This window comes from Leuciscus leuciscus (genome assembly GCF_965113295.1).
Source record: "Leuciscus leuciscus genome assembly, chromosome: 21".
NCBI lineage: Eukaryota > Metazoa > Chordata > Actinopteri > Cypriniformes > Leuciscidae > Leuciscus > Leuciscus leuciscus.
Genome location: NC_138745.1, coordinates 22092197 through 22104253, shown reverse-complemented (window position 1 = coordinate 22104253; position 12057 = coordinate 22092197). Strand labels below are relative to the sequence as shown.

General features: G+C 37.2%; 1 protein-coding gene across 2 annotated transcripts in view; it reads right to left on the bottom strand.

Annotated features, from left to right (window-relative positions):
- The window catches only part of afap1 (actin filament associated protein 1), a 55115-nt gene continuing 43058 nt past the window's right edge, over positions 1 to 12057 (bottom strand). For both annotated transcript variants that reach the window (XM_082151729.1, XM_082151728.1), the window contains exons 9-17: positions 11861 to 12010; positions 9608 to 9819; positions 9237 to 9382; positions 7135 to 7252; positions 4618 to 4738; positions 3966 to 4130; positions 2588 to 2778; positions 2299 to 2463; positions 1 to 2152 (exon numbers count right to left, since the gene is read on the bottom strand). In XM_082151729.1, the coding sequence (XP_082007855.1) occupies positions 2126 to 2152; positions 2299 to 2463; positions 2588 to 2778; positions 3966 to 4130; positions 4618 to 4738; positions 7135 to 7252; positions 9237 to 9382; positions 9608 to 9819; positions 11861 to 12010 (1295 nt within the window). In that variant the 3' untranslated portion in view covers positions 1 to 2125. The remainder of the gene's footprint in view (positions 2153 to 2298; positions 2464 to 2587; positions 2779 to 3965; positions 4131 to 4617; positions 4739 to 7134; positions 7253 to 9236; positions 9383 to 9607; positions 9820 to 11860; positions 12011 to 12057) is intronic.

Here is a 12057-nt window from a genome sequence, read left to right as displayed (position 1 = left end):
CACATTTTTAAAAGCAGTTTATTTCTATGTACAGTCCTTTTGTTGCCAAGTTGACAACAGTCATCAGCAAAATAAAACTGAGTAATACATAAGGTGCAAAACAAACAATTCTTCAGTCTTTACTCCAACCCTCAAAGCAAAATGACATTTAAAGCAAAACTGTTCACATTCCACATTCCTTTATTTCTCCAAAGTGAGGCTGAAAGCGGACTCAACCTAAAGGTTTTATTTTACAGTTTTACTGTGTCAAATCAGTAAATCACTCTGACCAAAGAATAAGCAGTTGTGCAGAAAGATTGAAGCATCCCATCTACTTTGAACTGGAGACAAAGATAACTTCTAAAGAGATGTCTCTACATACCAAGGTTTCATCCAGAGCTGACTTTTACAAAAATGACTGGATAAAGAAAAGCTCTAAAGACCTATGGGCCCCCAAGTAGAAAAAGTACAATTATATTTACAAAGGACCCTGCGTGTAGCGTAGCTTGAAAATATGTAGCCTCAAATCAAAAGCTGAACTTGACTGCACAATAAACAAAGAGTTATAAATGTGCCTTGAACATTAATATCTAAATTAAGCACCAAGACTCCATGATCTGGCTGAATTAGGAGTGAACGGTTTAAGCACTGCTTAAAAGCACCATTTTCAGTATGTCAGGTGACTGGACTTTAGAGTGGTCAAAACAAATCAGGATGCTATAGCCTGAACTCTTCATTCTTTTGTTCAACCAAACATTTGGTTTTTGGAAGCAAATAAGATTACTTACAAACTCTTACACATGCACAAATAACAACTGAATGAAACTTCACATACTGTATGCACGCTTCTTTGTGCTAGCATACAGTGCATGTTTAACTGTCAGTGTATGACGCATTGCAGTTTCAGTGCAGTGGATGCAGTGTGTTCGGTGGAGGGGAAGTGCTGTACTTTCAGACCCAGTTTCCAGAGCAGTCGGCCAACAGAGGACCACACCCTGGCCTGAGCTGCCCTGTTCCCCATGGGCTGCTGTTACCATAGCCAAAAGTTTGGCCTGACCACTGGATTGAAAATAATGGGCCAGACACAGAGGAGGAGGAGACGACGCTGGTAAAATACTTTCATACAGATTACACTATTTCTGAAGAGAACAAGCTTTGAGTGATCACGTTCTGTAATTTACATTTATCTTAAGACATAGCTGCTCTCTACAACTAGTGTGAAGCCAAATGAAAGGCATTACTAAACATCAACAGACAAACACAGAAAAGCTTATATTTACTTAAACATTTACAAATAAATACTTGGAGATTTTGTCTTCCATTAATGGCTTCTTGTTGAAGAAATAAACAGACTTATAGACTTTTAAGTGATTACCAACTGAGACCAGTGAGCTTTGCGCACATAATATTTAGATTGTAACATAATCTGACATGTTCTGTGTTCATGCCATGATAACAAAGAAATCTCTTCTGCTGCAAGGCTGCATTTATTTGATCCAAAACACAGTAAAAACAGTAATATTATGAAATAAAGAATAACTGTTTTCTATTTTAATATATTTTAAAATGACGTTTATTCCTGTGGTTGCAAAGATTAATTTTCAGCATCGTTACTCATTCTAGAAATCATTCTAATATACTGATTTGGTGCTAAATAAACATTTCTTATTATAATCAATGTTGATTATTGTGGAAACTGCAAAAAAAAAAATTAGGATCGTTTTGTAACATTATAAATGTCTTAACTGTCACTTTCGATCAATTGAATGCATCCTTGCTGAATAAAAGTATTAATTTCTTTAAAAATAAAAACAAATATTACTGACACCAAGCTTTTGAACGGTAGTGTTTTTGTATTGTTATAGTTTCCTACTGAAATTTGGTATTGTGGCACTGCTTTTGGCCCCTTTGTAAGTCGCTTTGAATAAACCCGATACATGTAAATGTAAATGAATAGCTCTAGTCAGACCATAGTCCAATGATAGTGCTATAATGATAAAACGGCACCGGACTCAGTCAAAGTCTTCCAGAATTCATTCTGGAAAATAGTGTCTATGGTTCAGTAAATTCAATTTCAACATCACTCATATATGGACAAAATTAAATAAATAGATATAACGAAAGTGAAAAGTTGGAGGAAAAGAACTTATGTGCCAGATTTCATCTCCCATTCCTGCAAAAAAAAGACAAAAAAAGAATACAGATTGAGTTCATAGGGGAAAATATATGCACTGTAAACATTCTAAAGTAAATGCAAATGGAGGCTCTTGCTTTTATTACATATGTGATGTGTAAAATAAGTGTTATGTAGTTACTGACCTTGGCTTTCCTGAGGACGTGTCCTCGCACAGGTGAGGCTTTCTGTTGTGTCTGGCGGCGCAGCAGAGACGCGCTGTTGACTGGCAGAGAGCAGGTCTCAGTGTCACTGGTGTCACAGCTGGAGATGGGCGAGTTGTCCACCGTTCGCCTCATTAACACTGGAGACTAGAGACAGACGAGGCATTTTGATACTTGCTTTTCTTAATCACCAAGAACTGAGCGCGACACAAACCTACAGTTAGTATTACATCATGTCTATATTGGAGAAATTGTTGCTGTTTTTCCAGACCTGTGGGCTGGAGCTGCCCGTTTTGGGTTCAATGGTCAGGCCCAGGGTGACGCCACCATTCAGGGCTTTCTTCAGACTCTCCTTCACCTCCGTCAGTTCCAGCTCCAGACTGACTCGTTCATCCTCTTTCAGTTTGCATTCATCCTCCACTTTCTTAAGTCTCTCTGTCAAAGATGCCTGAGAACGCTTGCCTGGGTGGAATAAACAGAGGGTGAGGTTATAACTGTCATTTAAGAGACAATTTGCACTACTGCTGCATTTCATTTTCTGCTGCTGAATTTAAAGTCACATGGCAAAACATGTTATACAGATTTGTGTGCCAAATCAAATGTGGTACGACTTCTGAGGAGAGTCATACAGGGAAAAGAAACAAAGAGAAAATCATGTCACACCTGAAAAACTTTCATGACTGTATGTCAAGGGCAGCAAGTCTCTAAAAATATCAGAGTATTGTATCTTTTTATGACAAGGCAAGGTTAGTTCAGGTTGCAAATGGTCGTATCAAATAACAATGATATTTTATTTATGAATGAATACACTTTTACATAAAAAAAAAAAAAATATATATATATATATATATTTTTAATAATCATTAAATGTGTACACTCAGGTATTTAAGGTATAATGAAAATATGTTTTTACTTTTGCACATGAAGGTTTTACTAAATCCATAAGAAACCAACATAAATACAGAGAGTATATTCTAAGTACACAGTTTAAAAGTTTGGGGTCGTTTATTATAATTATCAATTTTGAAAATAGTTGTGCTGCTTAATATTTTTGTGGAAACTGATGCATTTATTTTCACAATTTTTTTTATGAATAGAAAGTTCAAAAGTCAAGTCACCTTTATTTACATAGCGCTTTATACAATACAGATCGTTTCAAAGCAGCTTTACAGTAATAGGAAAACGATGCATTTCGGCTGTTGTTCAGTCAGTTTAGTGTTGATTCAGTTCCGTTGTAAACTTAATCTATAATCTATATGAAATCTATCACTTAATCTATAAAGCAGTTCTGTAAAAAATGATGTCATCAATGACATACATTCTTTGAAATAAAAATCTTTTGTAACATTATAAATGTCTTTACTGTCACTTTTGATCCTTTGAGCCTTCTTAAAGAAAATCATATTGACCCCAAACTTTTGCACGGTAGTGTTTAAGGAAACTATGTTTTACTTACTTTTCTCTTGATGGTTAAATCACAATTTTAGAGTATAAAAGAAATGAAAATGTTATAAAAGTATGAAAAAAACATATGAAAATAACATGAATACAAAGAGCTCATTCCTACAAACTTTTTTAAAATAGACTTTTATAGTCCTTTTCGTTGTCATTGACACTGACACAGATTCAATCAAATGCCATATCCTCACCTGTGTTGTTCTCTATAGCAGTGCGGAGGTCCGTCCTCTCTTTTTTCAGCTGGGTCAGGCGGTTTCGAATCTCCTGCTTCCTCTTCATCAGCTCATCCTCTTTTGTTTGGAGTTTCTTGGCATCTGCCTCCACTCTGTTTTTCCCGTACTTATACTGATCCACACCTGTGAAGGTTAATGAAGCATTATAATTAAAGTAAATCTCTCCATTTTAAACGTTTGGATTCAGACTTTTTTTTATGGCATTAAAGGCCTCTGAGACCACAAACGCAGATTAAAAGGCAGGCAAAATGTACAGTGTACCAAATTCAAATATTTGCGAGTCCACGTAAATGGCCACTGGATAGTTACGATGTCTGTGACTGACTGACTGCCTGTCTGAAATGGAATTTGGGGTGATTGAGTTTACAAAAGCGCATGTCAATAGATCCACTGCTGTCTAACAGCACTGCAATTTCCACATACCGGCATTCTCCACAAATCTGTGTGGCTTCTTTTTCCTTGAAAGAAATTAGTGGTGTAATAGCTAGGATAATGGATGCAGACTTAATGTCTGCTTAGTTTTGTTTCAGCGAATGTCCACTTATAAAAAAGGAAGAGCTCATTTTGAGATTATCTATCAGATGTGCTCTCGTATGTTAAAATCTCTTACTAGAGTTGATGCGTTTCACTGGCAGAGTGCTGCTTATTCCATTGGCCTTTTTGGGTTGGTTCTTGTCCAACTTCTGCTTTGCAGCGAACCCATTGGTGATCAGGCCTTTCTTTCCTTTCAGCTGATTGGAAGAAAGAAACGTTCGTGAGCTTTTGAACACAAAAAAAGGTCAAATTGATACGTGGGCTACTAACAAACTGATATATAAGAACTTTGATTTCGCTGTCAACACCTGTTACATTTTAAGTGTGTGATTTGTGATTTAGTTCTAAAATTACTACTTCATACAGATACTTTCACAATCTATTGAACCACACATGTTGCTAGAGGGGACATTTTATTTGAGTTATCCTATAAGCTGGCAGACACCCTTTTTTCTATCCCTGTCCTATCAAATTCAAGACCATGGCCACACAGACATGGGTATAGTATAGATCAAAAGCAGTAATTTTTGGAACTGGGTGGTCCATAATGAATGCACAATGCAGCATACACTGTGTTTATTTCCATTCTATGTTTGGTAATAATGTTAACTTAAAATAGGAATGAGAAAAAGATATCCACTGTTTAATATATACTGCAGGGCTCGACACTAATGCTTGTGTGCTTGTTGAAGGGGCAACTGAATGAGAATTTGACTTGCCCAACTGGACCTAGAAGCCTGATTAAAACATCAATAACAAAAAATAACCAGGGAAGCACCAAATACATGAGAATGATTCTGATTTTACTGGTGGTAACAAGGTTGAAGCCAGTTGAGGCTTGCACTTGCTTCATTCTTGAATGAATCAGTTGTTTAAACAAATTGTTTAAATGGATTTGAAGGAGTCTTTGAAGGACTCATTAAGACAGTAACTTGCCACTAACTATTTGCGGTTTAGATTTATATTTAAAAGAATAATTGCATTTTTTCCAACATTTCATATTTGTATAATATATATATATATATATATATATATATATATATATATATATATATATAATTAAAACATTAATTTCATAGCATTATTTAAGCGCTTTTAAATTTGCAGTGTAAATGTATTCATGAGCTTTATTAAACAGTCTCTTTAAATAAATCTAAATGCTTCAGATGCAGCTTCTTTCCTCTGCAGTGTCAAGATGAATTTTGTTGATACAGAATTTCATTTGATTGGTAATAGCCCTTTAGTGTCTTATTATTCTAAATTAAGTTCTTGATCAAATTTAAGAATTTGACATGAAAGATAAAGCAAACATTTAATAAGAAAAATGGCTTTCCTGTAAATCCATTTAAGAGGGCAAATATCACAAATATGCTGATTTAAGTACGAACTGATAGAACACTGATAAGAATATTACTTCAGTAAAAATAAAAGTTCATCTAAAAATGAACATTTTCCCATAATTTACTTACCCATAAGTCATCCTTGGTGTATATGACTTTCTTCTTTTAGCCCAAAAAAGCACATCATCCATCATAAAAGTAATCCATACGGCTACAGGGTGTTAATAAAGGCCTTCTGAAGTGAAGTGAAGCTTTCGGTAACGTCCATCTGCGCGTTCACGAGAGAGTCAAGTTCCAGTGTATGACGTAGGATGCAGGAGTAGTGTAAAGCTTAGGTGAGAGTAGATACCTCTCGCGGGCTAGGCAACAAACTCAAACTTATCCATCATTTCTCTTTAAAGATTCCCGGTTTAGACTTCTAATTTGTGACTGGTGTTTTATTTTTCTCTATCCTCTGCACTTCCACGTTCATCAATACGTCATGCGTTGGGTCAGAGGTCACTCTTCGGCCGGAACTCGACTCGCGTACGGAGGCCAGTGATTCTAGTTTATAAAGTCATAAATATGGATATTTTTCTTACAAAAACGTTTCACCATTTCACTTCAGATGGCCTTTATTAACACACTGGAGGCGTACGGATTACTTTTATGATGGATGGATGCACTTTTTTGGGGCTGCAAAATCTCAGTTACTATTCACTCCCATTATAAAGCTTGGAAGAGCCAGGATATTTTTTATTTTAACTATGATTGTGTTTGGCTGAATGAAGAAAGTCATGTACACCTAGGATGGCTTGAGGTTAAGTAAATTATGGGTAAACTAACCCTTTAATCTCAAGCACTGACTGTGTTAGCCTGGGTTAGTCACCTGGTTAGTTTTAGTATTAGCAGCTGAAGGAGAGGAGGAAGAGGACAGAGATTTGGTAGAGAGCGGTGTGTTGTAATGCCCTGTGGAAGATGACGGGCGGATGGATTTGGGAGTGTAGCGTGCTGCTAGTTTGGGGGAGGGCATGTTTTCATAAAGATCTGTATTCTCATAATTAGACTCTTCTTTCCAACGACGGTCCCCTGAAGCTGGGGTGGAGTAGTGCGCATCTGGTACCTTCCGTATCGCAAGCGTGCAAGCAAGAGAAAAGTGATTAGAAGAGAAAGAGAAGAGAGAAGTTAGGGAGGATCAGGAACGGAGAGGAGTTAGGCAGGATCAGAAAAGAAGGCGAGAATTTAATGGATTTAAAGGTTGTGAAGTTGCATACCGATCCATTGATGCAGGGCACATCATCATAATGCAGAGCGACCCCTGAGGGGCAGGCGTAACCATTGACCGGGTTATCCAGGTATGGGTTTGGAGAAACTGCACGCTTACTGGTGAAACTGAGAACACATACATACGTTCATTACTACCTGTACATATACAAATGTCACAGAGAACTCCAACTCTAACTTTAAACAGTGCCGTTAGGGAAGATACTTCAAAACTGTAGCTTGAAAAGCTACAAGCCACGCGTGGTATAGTCGAGCTACTATAAAAAAATTTTTTTCAAAACCAGTAGCTATTAAGAGAGGGAATATATTTTAAATATATACATCACTGTTTAAAAGTTTGGTCTGTAAGAATTACGTTTTTGTAAAGGCTGCATTTACTTGATCAAAAATGCAGTAGGAACAGTAATATTGTCAAATATTATTACAATTTAAAATAACTTTATATTTTAAAATGTAGTTTATTCCTGTGATGGCAATTTTTAGCAGGCATTACAGCTCAAGAAACATCTCTTATTATTGTCAGTGTTAAAATCGGAATGAGATGCAGGGCTCGACATTAACACTTTGTTGAAGGGGCAAGTGAATGAGAATATCACTTGCCCAGCAGTTGTACTGCTTAATATTTTTCTGGAAACTGTGATACATTTTTCAGGATTCTTTAATTAATGGAAAGAAAAGAACAGCACAGCATTTAGAGAAAACTTTTGTTACATTATAAAAGTCTTTACTGTCCCTTTTAATCAATTTAATGCGTCTTTTAGTTGAGAAAAGTATTAATTTCTTGTAAAAAAAATTTTCATTAAATGGTAGTGTACAAATATGTAACATATTTGATATATATATATATATATATATATATATATATATATATATATATATATCAAATATGTTACATATTTGTATATATACATTTATACAGTAGTCAACATTTGAAGTGGATCAAACTGTTGACTACTGTATATACAGGGTGGGCCATTTATATGGATACACCGCAACAACATGGGAATGGCTGGTGACACCAAAGTCCCGTTTGTGGCACACCAGTACATGTGAGGGGGCAAACTCCTCAAGATGGGTGGTGACCATGACATATACTAATGTGCCACAAACAGGACCTCAATATCACCAACCACTCCCATGCCACCACGGTGTATCCATATAAATGGCCCACCCTGTATAATGAAATATAAATTAATGACAGAAATATTTCTCTAGGAAGAGAACGAACATATTTCAATTAACAAACTCTCTCCAAATGAACAAGTTGAGTAAAATAAATCAGACTTTCTAAAGCTATATTGTACGATAGAGTTTAAGAGAGCATGTTTACTACCTCAGCTCACTTGGCTGTAAAGCAATGTCTGCAATACATGTACACTACATTTACATTTATTAATTTAGCAGATGCTTTTATCCAAAGCGACTTACAAATGAGAACAATAGAAGCAGTAAAACTAACAATAGGACAACAATATGCAAGTGCTATGACCCTTCCCAGTTTAATCTAACACAGTACATGTACTTTAAAAAAAAAATGTATAAAGATAATAGATACAGAATAGAAGAAAAAGTGTTAGTATTTATGGATCAAGTGTTGCCGAAAAAGTTGCGTCTTCAGCCGTTTCTCGAAAATGGCCACGGACTCAGCAGCTCTGGTTGAGTTGGGCAGGTCATTCCACCAGCATGGAACAGACCAGAAAAAGGTCAGAGAAAGAGATTTTGTGCCTCTTTGAGATAGCACCACAAGACAGCGTTCACTTGCAGAACAATACAATGTGACATGAAAAATAATACTGCTACACCACCAGAGGTGTAAAGTCCAGGTTCAGAAAGTAAAAGTCCTCCTCAGTATTTTGTTCCAATCACTTGGATTTGCTAATTCGCACAGTTTTTCAATTAGTCTAATTTTCAATTTAACTAATTAGTGAAATCAGCTGGCTGAGTTCATGGGTGGAATAAACATATGGCAGGACTTTTACTTTCTGACCCCTGGACTTAACACCTCTGTCACCGCTACATGTTGAAAAAAGTAGGTTAGGAAAAAGTTACAAGCATGCTAATAAAAATATTTTTAGCACTACTGGCTTCTCACCAAAATGACTGCTTGGCCAGTTGAATGACATTCGCAGTGGTCTCTACGTCAATGTAATCGTAGTGCAGTGCAGCAGGATCTGTAGTGGAGCCCGTTTCGGCCAGCAAGACCCCCAACCACCTTCCCATACTCTCAGAGGATGAGGCCTGATGGGGAAAAGAGTGAGGGAAGACGCAATTAATGAGTGTCAGTGGAATACGAGACAAATAAAGCACTAATCTATGCAATCTCTGCAAATGCACTCTACACATGATACACCACTGACATCATTACGAGAGCCAGCCAAGCTAACCATCCATCTAATCCCTGCCCTGAGGTCCTGTCTCAGACACATTAATTGCCCCGCAAGAGCTGAGGGACTTGGCCCGTACCTCCAGAACAGCCACCTCCTGTCCGTTGCGCAGCAGACGGAAGGCGAAGGGATGTTTGGAGTCCAGCCCTGGAATGACCTCACACCCCCGCAGCGGCAGAGAGGCCATGTGTGTCTTCAGATCTGCCCGGTCTTTGTGCAGCAACAGCTGGTTGTCTTTTAGCTGGCACCAGCGCTCTCTCCAGCGGTTATTGGACAGCACGTTCAGATAGCCTGTTAATGAAGGATTGGGCCGAGAGATTTAAATGACAGCCAAGACACACACAAGCAGTATGGAAAGTTGTTGATGACGGGGTGGGGAGGGGGAAATCGATATTTAAAAAATTGCAGGATTTATATTTTCAGTTGATTTTTCATATTCATATTTTTAGGGGAAAGGGATAATAAATTCAACCAAATCTGAAATTAGTTCAACCAAATCCCAGAACAAGCTATGAATATAAACTTCCATTTAAAGGGATATTCCACTTTTTTGGGAAATAAGCTCATTTTACCATGGGTGCAGCAGGCGTAATAATATGACGCAGCGCCTGAAAATAGGTCTAATAGGTTAGACAAACTTAGTCCCGGTCACGTTGGAAGTTACCGAGCTGGGGACTATTTTCAGGCGCTGCGTCATATCATTACGCCTGCTGGACCCATGGTACGGCAACAAAGTTCTTGATTATTACGCAGGAATGAGAGTATAGTTCCTAGCCATATCAGCCTAGAAAATCGCAACTTTTCATTTTCCGTCGGTCTTAGTACACGATGTAACTACAGGAGAGTCAAGTTTTAAATAGGAAAAATATCGAAACTCTTTGGTCATTTTTTAGAGAGAGATGCTAATGGTCCTGTCCGATTCAATGACCTATGCTAAGCTATGCTAAAAGTGGTACCGGTTCGGCTGAATGGATTCGAAAACGGTAAAACTCAACTGTTTAACTCTGGGGGAGTTGTAAAATGAGCCTATTTCCAAAAAAAGTGGAGTATCCCTTTAAAATTAAATATTATACAGATTTCTTTTTTAAGTACGTCCATTAAAAACATCTAAACACAACCTACATATCCCAGAATAAACACTCCTGATAAATTATTTGTTATTAAAGCATCTAAATTCACAAAGCACTGTTAATTTTAACAGAAAAGAAAGCATAGCCTGATGTGATTTGGCAGGGCAGAAAGCGTGCAAAGAGCGCTCCCTTTATAATAACAAAAAAGCTGTCACTCATTTTAGTTAATCGTGATCTCACAAAGTTCCGTTATAATCACTGAAGCTGTCTACACTGCACAATGAATCATTTATTTACATCGTGTCCACACTTCGTTTGTTATAATGAGAGGATTCACAAGTGTGCAGAACTCTGCACTAAACAAAAACTCTGCCATTTTGAGCGGTGAGTGGATTCTAACATAAACACCTCTGATTGGTCATTGCATTCAAGAAATCAACAGATATGTTTGGGATTAGCTACAATGCTCAACGCTGCAAAAACACGTTGTAAATAGAAACCTTTGACGCTCTCAAGGGCGCAAATACAGATACGTACTGGATCGTTTGCCAAATATGTTTCGACACTATTTTATTATTACAGAGAAACCTGATCCTAGACCAGCAGTTGTGGGCAGCTTTTTCTTCTAAAAGCAATCAGAAGTAACAGGCATAGGAAGACTAACAGTGCGTGTCCACTGGCAAGGAACGAGCGGAGCAGAGCAAGCATTTTCAATTAAATGTTGAAATTCAGCTTCACACTCACGCAGTGAATTGACAGTAGACCAGAAAAAGCGTTGAGAGCAGCCGAGAGTGTCAAAAGGTTGGGCAATTCTTGACTTTATGCAAATATCAAGTGAAGAATGCAGGGCGGCAGCCAATCACTGTGAGGTCCAAAACATTTGTCTTGAACTTTCAAAAATATGCAGATTGTGCCGGAGTTTATGCTGGATTAAGTGCGTAAATGAAATGTTTTCAAATAAATGCTGTTCTTTTTTAACTTTCTATTCATCAAAGAATCCTGGAAGACTGGACTAATGGCTAATGAAAATTCAGCTTTGCCATCACAAGAATAAATAATATCTTAAAATATATTAAAATGAAAACAGTTATTATAAATCGTAATAATAATCGTAGCAATATTACTGAATTTACTGTATTTTTTATCTAATAAAAGCAGCCTTGGTGAGCATAAAAGTCTCATTTCAAAAACATAAAAAAATGCTACCAACCTACAGACTTTTGAATAGTAGTGTATATCAAAATGGTATTGCAACCGCTCACCACATGTTGGGACATCCTCCTCCGCTGATGAGGTCTGTTCATCTGTAGATGGTTTCTTCTTGCCCAGGCTTATGATTTTAGTGATTTTCTTTCCAGTCACACGTCCCACAGTGCCTTTCTGATCTGATTTAGAGTTCTTCTTGCCTTTGGCTGCAAAAAAAGGCAAATTAGTGTCAGAGACTGAAATATATGTATGG